The 19535-nt window shown below is 30.8% G+C and overlaps 3 protein-coding genes across 5 annotated transcripts in view; 1 reads left to right on the top strand and 2 right to left on the bottom strand.

Annotated features, from left to right (window-relative positions):
- The window catches only part of LOC130900886 (gamma-aminobutyric acid type B receptor subunit 1), a 103778-nt gene extending 91283 nt beyond the window's left edge, over positions 1-12495 (bottom strand). The window contains exon 1 of one of the 2 annotated variants that reach the window (XM_057811814.1): positions 11962-12495. In XM_057811814.1, coding sequence (XP_057667797.1) covers positions 11962-11964 — 3 coding nt within the window. In that variant the 5' untranslated portion in view covers positions 11965-12495. The remainder of the gene's footprint in view (positions 1-11961) is intronic. The other variant, XM_057811813.1, reaches the window with a different exon arrangement.
- LOC130900888 (differentially expressed in FDCP 8 homolog) lies at positions 11695-16101 on the top strand. Of its 2 annotated transcripts, XM_057811816.1 has the most exons (7): positions 11695-11718; positions 13274-13474; positions 13565-13722; positions 13781-13900; positions 13954-14150; positions 14657-14701; positions 15426-16101. In XM_057811816.1, the coding sequence occupies exons 2-7, from the start codon at positions 13340-13342 to the stop codon at positions 16079-16081; spliced, it is 1311 nt and encodes a 436-aa protein (XP_057667799.1). In that variant the 5' UTR covers positions 11695-11718; positions 13274-13339; the 3' UTR covers positions 16082-16101. The 2 variants fall into 2 exon arrangements, with proteins under 2 accessions (XP_057667799.1, XP_057667800.1); XM_057811817.1 differs by lacking the exon at positions 14657-14701 and having other exon boundaries at positions 11701-11718.
- On the bottom strand, positions 16091-18312 carry LOC130900887 (NEDD8-activating enzyme E1 regulatory subunit). Its single transcript, XM_057811815.1, has 8 exons — positions 18169-18312; positions 17947-18111; positions 17713-17895; positions 17368-17657; positions 17040-17206; positions 16704-16976; positions 16449-16649; positions 16091-16401 (listed from the first exon to the last, which is right to left on the bottom strand). The coding sequence occupies exons 1-8, from the start codon at positions 18234-18236 to the stop codon at positions 16144-16146; spliced, it is 1605 nt and encodes a 534-aa protein (XP_057667798.1). The 5' UTR covers positions 18237-18312; the 3' UTR covers positions 16091-16143.
- Between the last annotated feature and the right edge of the window lie 1223 nt (positions 18313-19535).

Genomic DNA, 19535 nt, shown 5'->3' with positions numbered 1-19535 from the left:
TAGGCCAAGGAAAAGCCATTATTGACCCAAATCCAAAAGAAAAATAGACTTAGATGGGACAAAGAACATAAAAATTGGAATTTTGAACAGTGGAGCTGTATACATTGGAGTGATGAGTCTCGTTTTGAAGTTTGCGTGGGTGACGATCGAAGTAGAGTTATTCGACAAAAAAATGAAGCTTTTCATCCAGATTGTTTGAAGAGGAAAGTAAAATTTCCTGCATCTGCGATGGTGTGGGGCTCGATATCTGCATTTCATAAACGGAATTGTCAATACTGAACAGTACCTGGATATTTTAGAAGAATCATTGTTGCCAACAAGAGAAGTAACTTTAACCGTTGGGAAACCTTTATTTTTCAGCAAGATGGAGTAGCATGCCATAAGTCAAAAAAGACCTTAAAATGGTTCTCATACAACAATATTCCACTTTTAGAGTGGGTTACAAGTTGTCCAGATTTATCACCAATAGAAACACTTTGGCATGAAATGAAAAAGCAGTTGCATGCATATCCAGCTAGAACTGTCATGGAATTAAAAGAAAGAAATTTGGGATGATTTTACTGCCGATTACTGCCAGAATTTAATAAACACCATGCCTCAAATAATTACGGTAATAAAAGTAAGTTTAATATTTAAGCTTTTCTGATTACATTTGGTTTTTGTTTTTTTTTGGTTTGTAATTATAACCTATGTTGATTTGTAACTCCTGTAAAAGTATCTAAAATGTTTATAGAAAATATAAAGTGCTCAAAACGAAACAATTTGCCGGTTTTTAATAACTGAAAAAGCAATAATTAGTAATTTTTTTCAATTGGGCCAACTGAAATGGGACGGGGATCGTAGATATTGGAAAAATACTTGAAAATACTACTTATATGACGTACTTTATCTCGTAGTTGCTGATCATCAGAAGCTCTAAAAATCATCATAAAAACAAATCTTGTCGATAATAAAAGCGTTTCTCTAAATTCTAATCGGTACAAGCTATAATAATTACCTAACTCGATATTGTTTAAGGATATACCTTTACACGGAAACATTGTATTAGTCTATTACTAATTTATTAGAGTGGTCTTATTTAATCGATAGAGAGATACGAGTAGGGAATATGGAAAACAAAAGCTTCCTGTATCTATGCATTAACCGAGCGATTAAATTAGAAATTTGAACACGTAAATGTACAAAACGCTCGATCTACGCAATAGATATTACATGATTCTTAGGACACGGAATCTTGTATCAATTTCAAAAGTTTCTAAAACCTCAACTGATTATATTTAATTATAATAAGCGCGATTCATTACCTCTAATTTTTATTCAAATAATTTAATGCTTTCAACAATTCTTTCATTCAATAAAATAATATCTAAATGAGCTAGAGCGAGATAAAGTCATTTTTTTAACATAGCTGTCATAAAACTTTTATCTAAACAGAAAAATCTTGAGCAAATGCGTCATAAAACTCTAATAAGACATAAAAAAAGTATATCCGATAATTAAATTGCTTATAGCTTTTATTTGTTTTATATTTTTCAGCAATATCCTAATTGTCTACATTGTATTTCACAAACAATAAGATTTTGGTGATAAATCAAGATCTAATTCAATTTCCTTCTTCATTAAAAGTTTTCAAATAAAATCCGGTTGAATTGAAATGTTGATATAGGTAATTAAAATTTCTTATTTCTTAGATCTTCTGATATATTAATGCATCTAAATGTTCTTAATTTTAGGTCTCGTCTGTTTCAAAATTAGTTTTTTTTTTTAAAGAAAGATTTGACTTTTCGAGTTTTCTTTAAGTCTTTATCAAAATATTTTGATAAAATTTTAAAAAACTTAAAGAACAGTCGAAACGTCAAATCTTTCTTTTAAAAAAAAAAATAAATTTGAAACAGACGAGACCTAAAATCAAGAACATTTAGATGCATTAATAATTAGAATTTGATAAAATGATGATAATTGGAATCGTGGTTTACAAAATCGAGCATCGAACCTGAGATATAGATCTTTGAATGTAGAAAAATTGCCAAAAACCTACAAAAATCCAAAACTTCACATTCAATGTCAGCGCCTAGCTCCTCTCCAACTCAATCGATATGAGTGTTCAAAAACTCAAATGAAAGAAGGTGTTTCAGCGAATGTTTTTAAACCAAAACGAACTCTGTAGCTATATTAAAACCTGAGATATAGATGTTTGATTGTAGAAAAATTGCCAAAAACCTACAAAAATCCATAACTCCATATAGAATGTCCTCGCCTAGCTCCTCTCCATCTCAACCGATTTAAGTATTCAAAAACTCAAAAGAAAGAAGGTGTTTCAGCGAGTGTTATTAAACCAAAACGAACTCTGTAGCTATATTATAACCTGAGATATAGATCTTTGAATGTAGAAAAATTGCCAAAAACCTACAAAAATCCATAACTCCATATTGAATGTCCGCGCCTAGCTCCTCTCCAGCTCAACCGATTCAAGTGTTCAAAAACTCAAAAGAAATAAGGTGTTTTAGCGAGTGTTCTTAAACTAAAACGAACTCTGTAGCTATATTAGAACCTGAGATATAGGTGTTTGAATGTAGAAAAATTACCAAAAACCTACAAAAATCCATAACTCCACATTGAATGTCCGCGCCTGGCTCCTCTCCAACGCAACCGATTTAAGTGTTCAAAAACTCAAAAGAAAGAAGGTGTTTCGGCGAGTGTTCTTAAACTAAAACGAACTCTGTGGCTATATTAGAACCTGAGATATAGATCTTTGAATGTAGAAAAATTGCCAAAAACCTACAAAAATCCATAACTCCACACAAAAACTCAAATGAAAGAAGGTGTTTCAGCGAATGTTTTTAAACCAAAACGAAGTCTCTATCTTGAATAGAACCTGAGATATTGAGGATAGAACGTGTGTATGTGAAAAACTCCCATAAGTAATGTACAGAGGGAAATCGCATTTGAGTATAACTTGAGAATGGTGAAAATTAGTTGAAATCCGATAGTTGATGGCTGATCTGTGCATCAATACCTTTCATTGAAAAAAAAATTAAGCAAATCGGTTGGGTAGAACGCCTGAGCGGACTCGGAATGGAAATCATCAATTTTTTTAATATATAAGATAAGATAGGAGATCTGCATATATATTAAATTTGACTAATGGATTGAATACAGTCGCTTATAAACATACTCAAACCGTGTGGAACAGTTAAATTCTAGACAAGTACATAATATAGTATAATATGTAAAAAAACAGATCCCGAAGAATACAGCAGATATTTTTTAGTATAGATTCCTGAGTGTTAATTCTCTTTTCACCCCGACACACGAAATGGTTCTCCAAACATGGAAAGGGTCTTTAGCTGTTTGTTGTGGTGTGTTTCAATATAAAACATAGCATTGATAATCAGTAATGTTATTTCGTTGGTTCGGACTTTGGAGAAGTTAGAAATGCGTGACTGGAATATACTTTTAAGAATCTCCCATAAAATCCAACCTTCCTCTAATTTCAAGCGACGTTTCTTATGTATTGGAAACGCTCCAGAATTTTAACTGAAATTGGTTACCTCTGATAAAACGATTCCCTATAAAATAGATTTTCTTTCGTTTCTTTTTTATTTAATTTATAACAAGGAAATTCCTAATATCTAATAAATTGTTGAAATTTTCGTAGCTTTCGAAAGCTCTGAAAAAACACCCTGTATTATCTACATAGAACTATTGAAGCATTTCTATATTTATCTCATTTTATAAACTCACTTCCGTAATGTAGGAATTTCTATTGTTCCAAGTTTGACGTCTATTCAATTCTCGATCCTTTACCACTATCCGCATGACTTAATTCAAAACTTTTTGTTGAAGATTCTGAACCCCTAATAGTTTTTGTACAGTCGGCAATTATTAACTAGACAAGGATATCGTTCTAAACACCGATAATTTAGGATATTTAGCCTGGAAGAGGTTTTTATTATAACTTTGTTAAGTGTTAATGAAATTCTACTAATTGAACCAACGATTTGTTCCAGCTTAGTCATGTTTCTATGTATAGGGTTCGTTATTAGCACATCACCTAATCATTATATAAAAAAATTATTTGTCTGTAATTTATATGAAAATAAATGTAGAGAGACGTAAAGACCTCACGGTATTTTTTTCATATTGTTAAATTAATATATGACCTTCACTTTTGGTCTATTTGTTATTTGTAATTCCATTTAAATAATATCGAAATTCAATGCTACATTCTTTAGATTTATGTTAATAATCAGAAACAACTTTAGACAAATATTTAGAAGAAAAAGTTCTACTGATCCTTTCGTGTTTTCTCAATCATTATAATCTTCATCATGGTTATCACTTTCACCTTTAGTAAATTTGTTGTTGGTTTCTCATTTTTCATCAATAAAGTTCCATATTCAATTTCGAAAAAGTGCGATTCAGTTTCCACTTCGAGCAAACATATTTTAAAGTAAAAAGTTGTGTTGCTGTAAATCACATTATTTATATCTTATGATCTGATATAATTCAAAATATTCAAAAAGTTTCCAACAATCCAACTATAGATGTCAATATATAACTTTTGTTTGCTTCTATGCACACCCTTGTTTTTGTCACTCGACCAAAATAAAAAGAAGCTAGTTCGGTTAGCAATATTTATGACACTCTCTAATCCCGAATGTATTTCGTATACGAGGGAAATTCATAACTCTTCTTCTATATGCAATCTAATTAATTCTCTAAAATTATTTCTTAGAATTTTGAGTACGTATGATCAAATTTTTATAACCAAGATTGATTTCGACCCAACTATTTAAAATTTAGTTGGTTAGGGATATTATTATTTTAAAAATACAAATATATAACAAAACCCTACCAAATGACAAGAGATAAATCGACACAAACTGAAAAATTATTCCATTTCGTTTTTCTACTATATACTTTCTTTTCAACTTTGAAACAATTCAACTTCAACTCGAATCATTCAAACTCTATCATAGCTTACAAAAGATTTTATCATGCTGCATCTAATTTCGGTGAGTTAACGCGACCGAATTGAAATTCGATTTGCTTAGTTCAATCCATCATTCTTGTGAATCTTCCATTACACAACTAGACAAAAATAACCGTCTTTGATTAGTTTTTTTTTTTTATTTTTATTCTAACAAAATGAGTCTGCCTTCATTAGACTCATCGCTATTGAATACGTTTACACGGAAATTATTTTCGATGGTCTTTTAAAAAGAGACTTCTTAATTTGTCGAATTCATTATTAAAAGATACGTTTTGTCTTTTTGTTTCCCCGATGTGCATGTCCAAATAACGAAAACAAAACTAATTTGAATGCCATTTAAACCTATAAAAAACTCTGTGTACTACTCTCATCATATTTTCAAAAAATTCATTTACGTTTCTTGTTTTACCAACGTTGCAGGTTGGATAATTCATAAAATCTGGTGAATGTCGACTTACACCGGTGAATTCACATAGTCGCTTAGTGAAAGATCGAAATATTTGCTAAATACCCTTTTTTCTGACTTATTCACCATGCACTAATGGTGAATGTTGAACATGTTCTAGATTTATATTTTTTTCTCAGTAATTCAGTCGCTATAAAACTTCACAAGGGGGACGTAACTTTTTCGCCTCTCTTTCTGAAAGGAATGACCAAGAATTTAAAATACACAGGACATTCTACAAGAGAAAAGAAAGTAATAGCAATAAAAAAATGACTTACTTATGTGATTCAAATCTTATTTATTGCAACAACTTAAATTATTATGACACTTTGAACTGCACAAGAGTCCCTTGCTTTTACAACTGCATTTATTTGTGCAACACTTTCTTTTGCAACGACAGCGTGTATCACCTTGTCCACCGCTTTTCGAATTAGCTGCAGCTGCTTCTCTCAGCGACATTTCTTGAAAAGAAATCTCATCTATGGAAAGTAACTTTTCTTTGCAAATTACGAACTGATTACGTGTGTAAAGCTGCTTGAGGGTACCATTTTATAGAAGTCGGAGTCTTCTTGTATTCGTACATTATCACCAATTTCAGCAGGAGGAAATTATTTGTGTGAGGTTTGTAACATTAACAGTAGAAGAGTTTCTTTCGCGGCCGCTCTTTTTGTAGAAATCAACTCGAGTTTTTCAGTCAGAATTTGATGTGAAGACGTTATAGGTTGTAGGTCCTCTTCAATATTTTCCTTTGAAATATGGATTTCGGTATGACCCCGCTCATATTTTTTAAAAAGCATCAACAGTTTCTTAAAGCTTTTCTTCGGTTTCAAAAGTATCGGCAATTTGTTCGAGTTGTTCTTCAGTTTCAATATTTGCGATTTTGCTTTAACGCCAAACATGGCTTCATAAGGACTTTGGCGTATTCCTTCGTGGTATGTAATGTTCTTGGCAAATTGAACAAAGGATAAACCATCTGACCATTTATTTGTATCGTTATCGTTCATCCATGCAGCATATTCTGTATATCCTGATTGGCCCTTTCAACTGAGCCTTGACGAGGCTTTCCATGAACTATTTTAACATATTTCCATATAGCGCATATTTCGGATATGACTTGATTACTAAATTCTTTATCATTATCTGATTGCAATATTGCTGGTGCACCAAATGTTAAAAATATTGAAAGAACGTGATACACTACTTCTTCAGCTCTTTTAGTTTTCAAAGTTTTCACTGCAGATCTATCAGATCGACTTGACATCTTGAGTTTAATTCAGAACTAACCATCGGCTTCTTCATAACAATACCTTTCTCAGGTGCACTGTGTTTCATTTGACACGGTTTGCTTAAATTTAAATACAACATTAAAACTTCATATGTGATATTTTTGTATTTAGCTTGCAACTTATCACGGATGAAATCATTGAAGAGCTTGTTCGGTGGACAAATGTGGAGATATCGATAAAGCGTAATGATAGTATGACTAGTGCGACAATTGTAGACACAAATCCTACTGACATAAAAGCCTTTATAGGAATACTTCAGCCCTCAGCGCTGTAATGAAAGATAATTATCTATCAACCGTTGAGTTGTTTGACAGTACATTTACGGGATCAAGGTATGTGCCAGTTATGAGCTGAGATGACAAGACTCTACGTCCTACTCGCCGTCAACAAAATCCGTTTATACCAGTTCGAAAGGTTTGGGATCTGTTTATAGCCCAATGCAAAATGAATTACTCTCCCGGAAGTAATGTCACTATTGATGAATAATTGCTAGGGTTTCGTGGTATATGCCCCTTTCGAATGTATATACCTAATAAACCAGATAAGAAGTACGGTACAAAAATTCCAACGATGTGTGATAGTGGAACCAATTATATGGTAAATGCGATGCCATACATTGGAAAAGCTACAAATACAAATGGTTTACCACAAGGCGAATATCACCTGAAAGAGCTATCTCGCCCAATTCATGGTACTAACCGCAATATAACGTGTGACAATTGGTTCACATCTAACCCTGCTTCAAAATCAATGCTTGGTAAACCATATAAATTGACGATTGTGGGCACGGTACGGTCAAATAAAAGGGAAATTCCTGAAGAACTGAAAAATACTCGTTCTAGACAAGTGGGCACGTCTATGTTTTGTTTCAATGGACCTTTGACCCTATTATCATACAAGCCGAAGCCCTCAAAGATGGTGTAAATGTTGCGATGAAGGCGATGTTAAAAATCCTACAATTGGTAAACCTGAAATCATTATGTTCTACAACAAAACAAAAGGCGGCGTTGACACCTTTGACCAGATGTGTTCTTGTTCAAGAAAGACTAATAGATGGCCAATGACAATGTTTTATGGAATATTGAATATAGCTTTTGTGACACTCATATATAATTTACACACACAATGTTTTGTCTAAGCAAGAAAAACCACTAAACCGCAGAGAATTTATGAAAAAACTAAGTACTGAACTGTCTACACCATGGATGAGATCTAGATTGAGCATCCCTACTTTGTCAAGGTGTTTGAGAGAAAATATTGAGGAACCTCCTGCTAAAGTTCGCCGTTACTGTTACAACCAAAAAGAAAAGAATGTCTAAAATTACATGTACAAAATGCAAAAAGACGATGTGTGGTGAACATAAAAAAGATGTTTGCAACAACTGTCTATAATCTTTTTTTTTTCAGTATTATTTGTAATTTGAGACTGAATATATAGTCAATTATTAGTTAGTAAGAAAAAAAACTATAAATGTTTTTTAAATTGTACTTTAATATAAACACTTGTAATTTTTGTTACTTTTTGTTAAGGGTTTATAAAATCCTACATAACTTTCCTTTAAATAAAAATAATAATAAAAAAACGTGTTTAATCAACTACTTATTAATCTGAAAACTCATTGAAATTATAATAAAAAGAATTCACTTTCAGTTTGTAAATAAATAGTTTCTAATATTGTACGGCGCCTCTCAGGCGCAAGTTTATCTTTTCAGTACTAAAAAATAGCTTTATCTTTCTAGGGTCAAGCATACGTGTTTTTCGTCCGTGGCCTATTGTGATGCGAGTTTCATATAGTATACTGTACAATTCTTCATTGATAACATAACATAATCCAAAGGTGTGTTGCATTTAATTTTAGCACAAACCACTACAGAAAGTATTTTGGAATACTTTTCTTGAGAAAAATGAAAACAATTGTCTGCTCGTTTACCCGCAATTAATGCATTTAACTTTTCAAGAAAAAGATTACGATTTACTGTAGTAAATCCGTTTAGTTTAAATTAGGGTATCGGAAAAAATTAAGAAAACGTTGTTCGCGTTATCATAAGACTGACAAAGCTGATTGACTTCGAGCAGAACAAAACATTTGGCGGGAGAGAGCCAGTCGCTCGTTTTTTGACTCTTCTGTTTTGGACCTCCATATCTGTGAGCATATCTGTGATTGTCAACACACACCGGACAGGGTCCGAATGTACAACTATTTAATAAAATATTTCGATCTTTCACTAAGCGACTATGCGAATGTTGACATTCACCGGTGAAAGTCGACGTTCTCCAATTTCGGTCATTCACGGTAACATGTATATAATAAAAAATCCTAGATCTTCATTCGAAGATACCTTTCTCGGTTAACTCTTCTCCCGTTTACATTCAAGATATAATTACAGACAACACCGCCAAAGAATTTTCGTCTAGTAATTAATCAAGGTGCCACTTCGCAACGAAATCACGCAATCAATCACATTCTGATAATTCTCCAGTAACAGGTATCACTATGTCCATTATAAAACTATCCCTTTCTATTAAATGTTGTCGACATGACGCCTATCCCTCCGTCTACTTTTGATAATTACGTAGATATCGTGATGGTTAAATATTCAAAATTCTCTTATTTGATTTTACACAATTTAAAAGCATTAACAAGTAATAATTTCTGACTATATAGTAACTAATAATTTGAATATGACAAATATGTATACCAGCATTTCACAATTAACTTTTCTTATTAATAATTATTTTGCCGAAGTCTTTATTCGAGAACTAGATTTATTAACTAAAATAACGAAAACGATCGGCATAGTTTTTTCTCTTTTTTTGAGAGCTTACTGTTCTAAATTTTAATTAGATTTCTATTCTTTATTTTCCATTCCACCTCATCATGCACTTATCATGCCCCGTAACACGTATAAATTGAAATGGAAGGAAATTCACGCCATCTGTTCATTGATTTCGTTGAAGGATCATTTCAGATATTCCTGCTTTTCTCTTATACCTATATTAATATCAATTTTGAAAATATACCAGGTTTATTCAAAGGTTTTATATGCCAATACATTATTTACCAAACAACGCAGATTATGTTAATAAATAGAACGAAACTAATATTGAAAAGAAATAATTCTGAAACATCTATAAACTGGTAGAAACTAATCATTTCTAAATATCACGTACATGAGCTTTATAGTAGTTTTTTTTTACATATAGAAGTTAGTATTAGTACACAAAACAGCAATAAATTCACTTCCGGATTTAATACACATAAAATAAAGTTATTTTGATAATCGATTATTTTATTATACAGTCAAATGTGCTATACACAGAATATCAAATACTACTAATATTCACGCATGTAGAAGTTAACAAATGTTTTTGTTTTCAATTCCAACAACTAAATATCCATATAATTATACATTAACTGAACGGAATAATGATATATTTAGAATATATAATTATCTTAAGGGGAAGAATTAATCAACAAAATTAGACGTAGCGAGGAAATATCGACTTTTTTCGATGTAACAATTAACTTATTCAGAGTTAAAACATTTAGCAATTAAAAAAATGTAACCAGAAACACAACATATATTCATCCTTAAGTATATCAAGAGATTGTTCTAAATTTAATAACGAAAAATGCGTTGCGTGAGTTTTATATCGATTCAAACAAATATAATGTTAAAATTATTCAACTTGTAAATTTTTTTTCAAACATCTAGTCACAAATAGGTACACGACAATATTTACTTTTCGCTTTTTTCCATCGACAAATAATGTGCAAGGTTTTCAAATTCAACGCGCACAAATGCCTTTTGAACTTCAAATATGTCTCCTATTTTCAAAATATGTAACAAAATGATTTTCAAATATAACATATTCTTTCATAAAAATATTAAATCTAGTCGATTGATATTACGTCAAAAATCATAATGAATCATGACTCGAAAATTCAATGTTCAAACTGAGATGAAATGTTCAGCTTATTATAAACAATTACAATACTTCAGGGGCGTTACATCATTTCGAGCAGTACGTATACTGTCAAAAATATCCAAATTCAAAATGGCGACATAACAGCACGGATGTTGCCGGTTCTCGTGGCATAAAAAGTATCCCACGTAGCAATTTGTGTATGTAACCGCGAGAAAAATAATGCAACTATGTAAATCACAATAACGTTGCAATGTACTTCAATATTCTATTTTCTTTTTCGATGGAAATATGGAGATAAAAATCGTTTTTAATAATATTGCAGAACATAACGAAACACCTGAGGCTGTCTCTTTTCCTATATTCTATTATGAGAGTTGACATACTTTTCAATAATTCATAAGTTTCTTAGAGATGAAAGGTAGCTTGTCGTAGATAAAACTCGTTATTCAGCTTCACCAACTGCATTTATTTTTAGATTTTTAGAAACAATCGTCATGTTTCCAGTATAAAATTTATGTTTAAAACGTATTTATATGTATATATAGGTACGCTATTTTGAATTACTATTTTATTATTGTAATGAACTTTCAGGTGGTTAAGGATAATAAAAATGAGATTAATTAAACAATTTCACAATAAACAACGTTTATTCTAATCTAAAAACAAAATAACTAACAAAAATTAAAATTAACATTGTATTGTTTCTGAAATTTAAATTATTCTTTTACGTTGTTTAAAAAAATGAAATATCTGAAAAACCTAAAGAAAAAGATTTAAAAAAATCAAAACAAAAATTAATCAAAGGTTAGCTACAACATCAAACCACGTTTTATCAGCTTTTGAATTTAAACTTGTTTTTTTTTTTCATAAACGTTAATAAAACTGGACAATAAAAATGATATTCCATAGAAATCAACGTGTGAATGTAAATTTTCAACTCAATATTTATTCGCGTTTCTATTTTTTTGTTGATTGTTTGTGAACAAGTAGTGATGTTGAATAATTTAGGTCCCAGCCTCTTTGCCAACTCCAGCGTGAAACTTCTAGGAAGTGTTAAAATGTAAAATCAAATTTTAATTTATATAACATGTTTTTGTCAGAATTTTGCGGCTCTTTTATTCGCTATTTCTTCAAAACTAATTCATCTGTGGATAATTGAGTAAGATAAAGATAATTTTTATCAGTAGGTAACAATCTTCCATTCAGTATTTGGACAAAGAATAATTTCAAAAGTATATAAACGAATTGAAATTTTACTAAATTATCGCACAAATATTATTTTTCCTAGGAACGGAAAACTTACCATTATTTCATAGTTTCTCAATGCCCCATGTGTTGGTAAAAATGTACCCCGATCTGATAAGAACCCCTCTGAGAATGTAATGAGCGTACAATGCGTCCATGTCCACTCGAAATTTTCTCACGCCGTCAAATCTCACTGATAACAATACACCTCCTCGACCCGAATTGTCCAAAAACCTTCATAGCCAATCACTAAGCGATTCAGTCACTATCGATCACTGTTTCATCCAGCGATAGTTCGAGTGATTTAGCGAGTGCGGTCCAAGCAATACGACGTCATACGTATTTTCAGGAACAGGACGAGTCCTTCACTAACAGATCTGGTTTTCCAACGAGCTCGAGCTGTTCTAGGCGACCGCGCACCTAGAAGGATTTTCGAGCAGCAGGAATGGGTCAGGATAGGACTAGCAAGGAGCCTTCAGTGTGCTAATTTAACTTGCTGAGGGCGTGCAAAGTTATGGTATTTTGATAAGTTATCGGGTTTACTTTGACTTCAATATACTCCAAAAATATAAACGATTTATATCTTTAAAAAATCTATGGAACAAGCGAATACAATTTGTAGTAATATACTATTAGTATAATGATATTTGAAAGTGAAATAATGAAATATTCCTCATATAAATAGTATTCAAAGTTTCTAAATATAAGATAAGAATTTCAATTAGTCCTTTGTGGGAAATATTCCATCTATTATTATATAAAATTTCTTCACATTCGTCTCCATACATTTTCAACAAGTCAAAGAAAATTACATTACATTTCGATGTATTTTGTCACATTTGGCAACCGTGCTGTGTAATTTATTCAACAATATTGTTAAGATAGATAACTAAATAAGTTGACGATAGTTAAACAAACAAGTAAAACTTGATTCATTTTCCTTTTCGTCAGAACTATATATCAAAAACAAAAAATAAAATTCTTCAGTAATTATTAAGACTCTATGGAATCCAATGATTAGATGAGTACAAAAACTTGTAAAATATGTTTCACCTTTTCTATTGTTATTTCGAATTATATAATTGATACAATAATATAAAAGCATATCACATATAATTCTTTTTAACTTTATCATAATCACTTGTTGCTTGTTTATTTTAATACAGTCAACTTATTTCAGTCCATCTTCATTATTTTTAACTTCCAGTGAAAAATTTTAAATCAAATTAATTGATAATAATCTCATGATTTGCCATTTTAGTATTGAATAATGGAATTATATTTTTCGCCGAACCTTTTAAAAAAGCACGATTAGTTTCGAGCATTCGATTTATAATCGATTATAAACGTGAATTATTTTTTCTTTGTAGATGGCGACGTTGAGTGTATAGTTTTTATTTATTTTTTTTGCAAGGTTATTTGATAATTATTTAGATATGTCCGAACCAATTAACATAAATAATAACATACATGTAATAGATACCAGTCCATTATCGACAATATCAGAAAACGAAAGTGATTTTTTACCAGCTAATTTAGCTTCAGAAGAATTGAAATTAGCTCTAAATAAGGTAAATGTCCCACTGCTAGTCATAGTTTCCTTGTAATTTGTTTCTAATAATATTTATTGTACCTATCTTGATCTTTAAATTTGATTTTAGGAAGCCACGGAAGAAGAATTGATTAAAGCAATAAGTCGATGTAAGAGTTTGATTCTGGAATGTGATCAATGTTCGGAAGAACGAAAGTGGATTGTTAGACATTTAATTGAATTGAGATTACGTTTACAAGAATGTAGAGACGCCATGGAGGATCCTCTGTAAGTGTCTACATTCAGTTTATGTAATATTTATGATTCAGTAGTAATTATCTCTCAGGCATCCAAGAAATTATTCTAGTGGAGTATCTAAGAGATTTATAAAAGGACACCATTTCAACTTACAACCACTATTACGTCATACATCTACCTACTGTGACCATTGTACTGGAAAAATCTGGTAATTATTTTCTCTGTACCTTTCAAATAAATGTTTCTAATTTTTAACTTTAGGAGTGTAGTGCAAGCATGGTATCAATGTGAAGATTGTGATTATTCATGTCATCATAAATGCTTGGCTTCAGTTATCAGAGAATGCGCCCATGTTATTGCCAGTGAAAAGGGACGTTATGAATATGAAATATGTCCCGAATTGGGTCTATCTGCTCAAAAATATTTATGTGCTGAATGTAAATCTCCATTACCAGTTAGTAAGTACCATCAATTTTTATTTATTTTAGTATTTTGTTATTTTCGTTGGTTGCTGTAATGTTCTGATCCAGCAGGAAAATATTTCAAAATATAATTTAAACTGGTGTTTCTGCAAACTATCTTACTTCTTTTTTTTTGTAAAGGGCGAAAATATTACTATATGAGTTCCTGCATTTTATTTTTAATCTCACATTTAGATTCTAGTCATACTTTTCATTTATATAATTCATAGTTGATGCCTTTTGCTCGGATGTTACTTTTTTGTTGAATTGTGTATTTGTTCTTCGTTTTAAAATTCCTTTAAGTGATTTTTCATTATTTCAAAGATGACTTTCCCTCTGGTATCTTTTGTATTATACAGAGTCTAATTCTACTCAATTAACTTAATTTTGTAAGATATAATCTCCATCATTTATTTGATTTTATGTATATTCCAAATATACAAAACTTTTGTCAATATTATTTGTGTATGTACTCACTATTTTTTTTACTTACTTACTACTAGCTGCTCCTTGTGGACTCAGTTATCTGGCTAGATTATTATTTCCAGGTAATTTTTTAGAATCAAACTTACCTGCATGCTGTGCATATGCTTGTAGTTTTCCAAAGCTTTTTTTGTAAAAAAATCACAATCAGTTACTAGCAAACAACTAATTTGTTGTTGCAGTTTTAATTTTTGTATAAAAACAATCCTTTTTGTAATTTTGTGTGCATATAATCCTATTTTAATATATTTAAGTTAGCTTCACCTGTATGTGGATTTGTGAGCTTGTTTGTTTGTAACTCTCTTTTGTTGCTTATTACTGTTAGTATATCCCACCACTTAAATTGCGTTCGTAGCCGAGCGGGTTAAGACGTCAAATTTTTTAGATTGCTTTTAAAGTATGTGTTTTGTTGTTTTTCAAATTGTTTTATATATTTATATAAAAAGTTGTGTGAAGATGGATTTATTTGAAAATATTTTGTAGTGTTGAGAATTATTATTGGTTTATCGGTTTTCTTATTTAGCTTCCTTTATAAAATCATCATATTTATAACAATATCTTGTAATCTTTTCCCTTTTATGTACCTTTTTCTTTCCTTGATTATTTGATATTGAATTTGTTTTATTTTTTATATTTTCTGTATTTTGATTTTTCCTATATTAGATAAATCTGTTGAATTTGAGTACTTATTGAGGACGTGACGATTCTCGTTGAGAATTGATTGTAACTTTTCAAATACATAACTTTACATTATCACGATATATATATAATTTTATTGTTGAATTTTAGATAGAGATTGGTCGGAAGCGAGAAGATGCGATTACAGTGGTCTGTACTATTGTACCGCTTGTCATTGGGGTAGTTTGGCAATTATCCCAGCTAGAGTTATACATAACTGGGACTTAGATCCTCAACCTGTCTCCCAAGCGGCGTTACAATTATTAAAAATAACAGCCAGAAGACCGATAATCAATATAAATCAACTTAATCCGTCTTTGTTTGTACACGTTTTGAAATTGAATTTGGTTAGAAGATTAAGAAATGATTTATTCGCAATGAAAAAGTATTTAATGGCTTGTAGGAAAGCGAACGAGGAAAAAACTTTATGGAAACATCTCGATACGCCATATATGTTGGATAATTTGGATATGTACAGTTTGCAAGATTTAGTAGATACGCATTCTGGCGAGTTGCCATTCAAATTGCAAACTTTGGTAGATATTTTTGTGAAACATATAAAAATCGATTGCGAAATATGTAAAGGAAGAGGTCACATATGTGAGATATGTTCCAACGATGAAGTTTTATTTCCATTCGATAACAGTTGCCAAAGTTGCAGTAAATGTTTTTCGGTATTTCACAAGCATTGTTTCAAGAGAAAACCGCATTGTTTAAAATGCGCAAGGCTAAAGAAAAGAGAAGAAGAACAATCGAACGTTATTTAAATAAAGATATTTTTTTATTGTATTTTTGTTTTATTTAAAAAAATCTTATCACTTTTCTAAATCTAAAGACAAAATGTAGCAGAATTAGAACTAATCGCGTCGTAAATAAACGCGTTATTCAATAATTTGTACTGATGCGTTATGAGTTTTATAACCTCGTGAGCGGCGCAACCTCCTAAAACAGCTGAAACCGAATGGATTTCAGCACCGCCATATCTGCATACTTCGTGGACTCTTTCGTCTCTAAGTACTTGAGAACAACTCCATTCTGATAGCAATTTAGTAATAATCCCTTTTAATTTTAATACGTCCGGTTCCACCTGAAAATACGTGATTATACGAAAATAATTAAGAAAAAAATTCATACCTGATCATCAAATTGACCTGGATAAGTATTAAATTCGCTAATGAATCGTTCCAAACCTCTAAGTATCACATAATAAAACATCAAACTATCAGGATCTTCGAGGTATGAGGAAAGATCTAAACGAGTACGTTCATATTCATCCGCTATACAACTACCTCTTGTTACGTTCAATTCACTAGAGTGTTTACAAAATAATTTTACCTAAAACGCGATCGTTTCTATAAAATATTTTATAAATTTTTTCTTATTATTTACTTCATTTTGTGTAATAGCCTCGAGAGGTAACCCCAAATCTCGCGCTATATCAGAAGCTCTTCTATATATTACTTCGGCTTGTTGTTCCGCTTGCCGATGATATAATTGTTGTAATGTTATATAACTTGTAGTATCTGCAGCCATGTCAGGTAAACTTCCTTTTACAGGTAAAGATCCTTCTCCTTCTACAAATTCTCTTAGAGCCATACACATAATCCAGAAAGATGAACTGTTGTGTGATAGTTTTTTGCAACTGTCGTCATCTAATATCTCCTGAAATAAATTTAAAAAAAAAGGAAATTTTTCAACAAAAACCAATAGAAATTGAAAACAAACCTGTACATTGTGGGGAACGATCGGAGGATTCAGACAAGTATTTGCGTATCTAATAGCTTCTTCAAAATTCTCTTCTAATACTCTAACACAACCTTCATTTGCTACTGGACTATCTCTTATCATTTTTTTGAGAATATCTTTTTCATGCCTTGTCTTTGGTAAGGCTCCTCAAATATTAGAAAGAAATCTATTATAATAATTGCTATAGATAAAAAAATACATAATCTAATATATTCCAAATATTATAATTTGCATAAAATTCTATAGACCTGAATTATTTGATTGATTGAAATTGAAAAATTGATTGAATCAAAATTTTCAAACTCACCCCCATTCAATTCTTTATATTTATTTAAATAATAATACAAAATGACTAATGCTGGAGTATGACTGCGTGTCTTTGAATCTAGCATCGCTACGTCTATTGATTCTAAATGTTCTTTTAATGATCTCCAAGGAGAGAGTAGCCTTAAATCATAATTTTCACTATCAGGATGTGTTTCTATAACTGTATGTTCCTTAACTTGTAATCGTATATAACCTAAGAAACCTATGCTTCTGCATACTAAAAGTGGAACATCATATGCCCATAGATGTTTTGAAAGGGGAATGAGAACTCTAAAATATAATGAAAATATGGTGTATGGAGTAGATATGTTTTCGATTGGCTCACTTTTCAGGTAAAGCTGTAGCAATAACGACTGTAAATTTGTTGAAGAAATCTTGAGTGTGTGACATGACGTGCTCTGGTGATTCGTCGATAAAATCACCCCGTACATCTGGATTCAATTCCAATAAACATTGTGTAGCTACATGTGCTCTAGACATGCCGATACTATCGCTTTCCAAAAAGAAACTAAAATATAATTTATTATAGATTACAGATTTTTAAAACTGTGAAAATTACTTTGATCCAATATCTTCTTCAGTTACTTTCTCTCCATCTACAATCGTAAATGAACCTATACCAGGTAGAATCAGACTTTTTAAAATTTCTGTACCAAGTGCGGTCGCGTTTATAAGACATACTTTTGAATGTTCTAAAAGCTTTTGACCATGATCTCCCCATAACCTATAAAAATACATATTCTGTGAAAAATCTTTTTTTATATAGAAAACATTTTGTTACCTCAATTGTCTATCATATTTTTTACTTTTATCGGTTTGTTCTGGGGATTTTGGGGCGGGAGAAGACATTGTTAAAGCTTTATTAATTAACTATTTTATAATAAATAGATTATGACAACTAAGATCGAATGTTCAAAATAACATTGCTTCTATTCGAAAAAATAATCGATTCTAAATATCAATTTTGAAATTTGAATTATTTAATAAAATTTTTTAAATTCGATAATTAAAACAGGAGATGCAGTTTAGTTTTGGATATTGGATATTGAGAAATGATGTTATTATGCATTATCGTATAATAATTTGTATAAATAGTGTGATTCCATTTCAAGAGATGGCGCTAACTACTTCAATATGAATATTATAATAATTGCTTTCCAAATAACATAATTAGAGCACCTAATCGAGCAAATGTTTCAAACCCATTGTCCAAGTTGTCTTTTTTAAAATCTGTTGCGTTTTCCCCTTGTCCCTCAAGCAACAAATAAATGTTTGGGATCCAAGAGTTTCAAATTTATGCTTAAAAACAAAATTCATTTCGATTTACATTTGTGTTTACTTACAACAACAATTGTCTTATATTATTAGATTCAGAGAATATGCATTATTAGTTAATGAAGAAGAGTGTAAAAGTGCCTAAGAAGGTATATATAGTAAAAGGTATAACTTCAAAGAAGTGCTTTCATAGTATTCATCAGTTAATCAAGTATCTTGTATCCACAAATAAAAAATAGTTTGTGACATGTTTTCAAATTTGACACAAAACTTACAGCAGCTGGTACCAATTGATTTTTGTGTGACAAGCTCATGAGCGTCGAAGCCACGAGTTTCGTGTGCAAAGTGCTTAATAAATTGGAAAGCAACTAATGTATCATGTAACCACGTGTAGCAATCGAGGTGTTAAGTTAATGATATTCTAATTATATTCAAATGAATGGGACATTCTAAAATTAAACAATTTGTATAAATAGTAACTCATAGGTGACAAGAGCTTTGCTTGTTCGATTTCTATTGTTAAATATAATATGAATAGTATGAAACAAAGCAAATCTGCATTCAAACTTTCATCGCCAATTATATTATCCGAGTATTATTTATTTTACCACTACTAACTACGATATAATTAATTAGGTCGCTTTATTTCATCATTATAAAATGTATAAAAAATGAATTGAGAAAATTTTTGCATCGAAATAATATTGGAACAAGATTTTTTAAATGTTTAATAAGGCTTAATAAGGTAGTTATAGTTTCTTCATAACTACTATTACATCAATCATCATCGAAATTTCTTTTCTAAATTATCGAAGAATTGATTTTTCAAAACTATTCCATCGTTAAAATTGATTGAATCGGATATTATGACTT

Source organism: Diorhabda carinulata, chromosome X, assembly GCF_026250575.1.
Source record: "Diorhabda carinulata isolate Delta chromosome X, icDioCari1.1, whole genome shotgun sequence".
NCBI lineage: Eukaryota > Metazoa > Arthropoda > Insecta > Coleoptera > Chrysomelidae > Diorhabda > Diorhabda carinulata.
This window is presented reverse-complemented; position numbering and strand designations above follow the sequence as displayed.

What these genes read in the sequence shown, in the direction of transcription:
- LOC130900888 (XM_057811816.1), top strand. Translation starts at nt 13,340, where the DNA reads ATGTCCGAACCAATTAACATAAATAATAACATACATGTAATAGATACC. An exon ending in GACGCCATGGAGGATCCTCT is followed by an intron (nt 13,723 to 13,780) that starts GTAAGTGTCTAC and finishes ATTATCTCTCAG; the next exon opens with GCATCCAAGAAATTATTCTA. An exon ending in CATTGTACTGGAAAAATCTG is followed by an intron (nt 13,901 to 13,953) that starts GTAATTATTTTC and finishes TTTTAACTTTAG; the next exon opens with GAGTGTAGTGCAAGCATGGT.
- LOC130900887 (XM_057811815.1), bottom strand. Translation starts at nt 18,236, where the DNA reads ATGTCTTCTCCCGCCCCAAAATCCCCAGAACAAACCGATAAAAGTAAA. An exon ending in AAATATGATAGACAATTGAG is followed by an intron (nt 18,112 to 18,168) that starts GTAACAAAATGT and finishes GTATTTTTATAG; the next exon opens with GTTATGGGGAGATCATGGTC. An exon ending in CAGGTCAATTTGATGATCAG is followed by an intron (nt 16,402 to 16,448) that starts GTATGAATTTTT and finishes ACGTATTTTCAG; the next exon opens with GTGGAACCGGACGTATTAAA.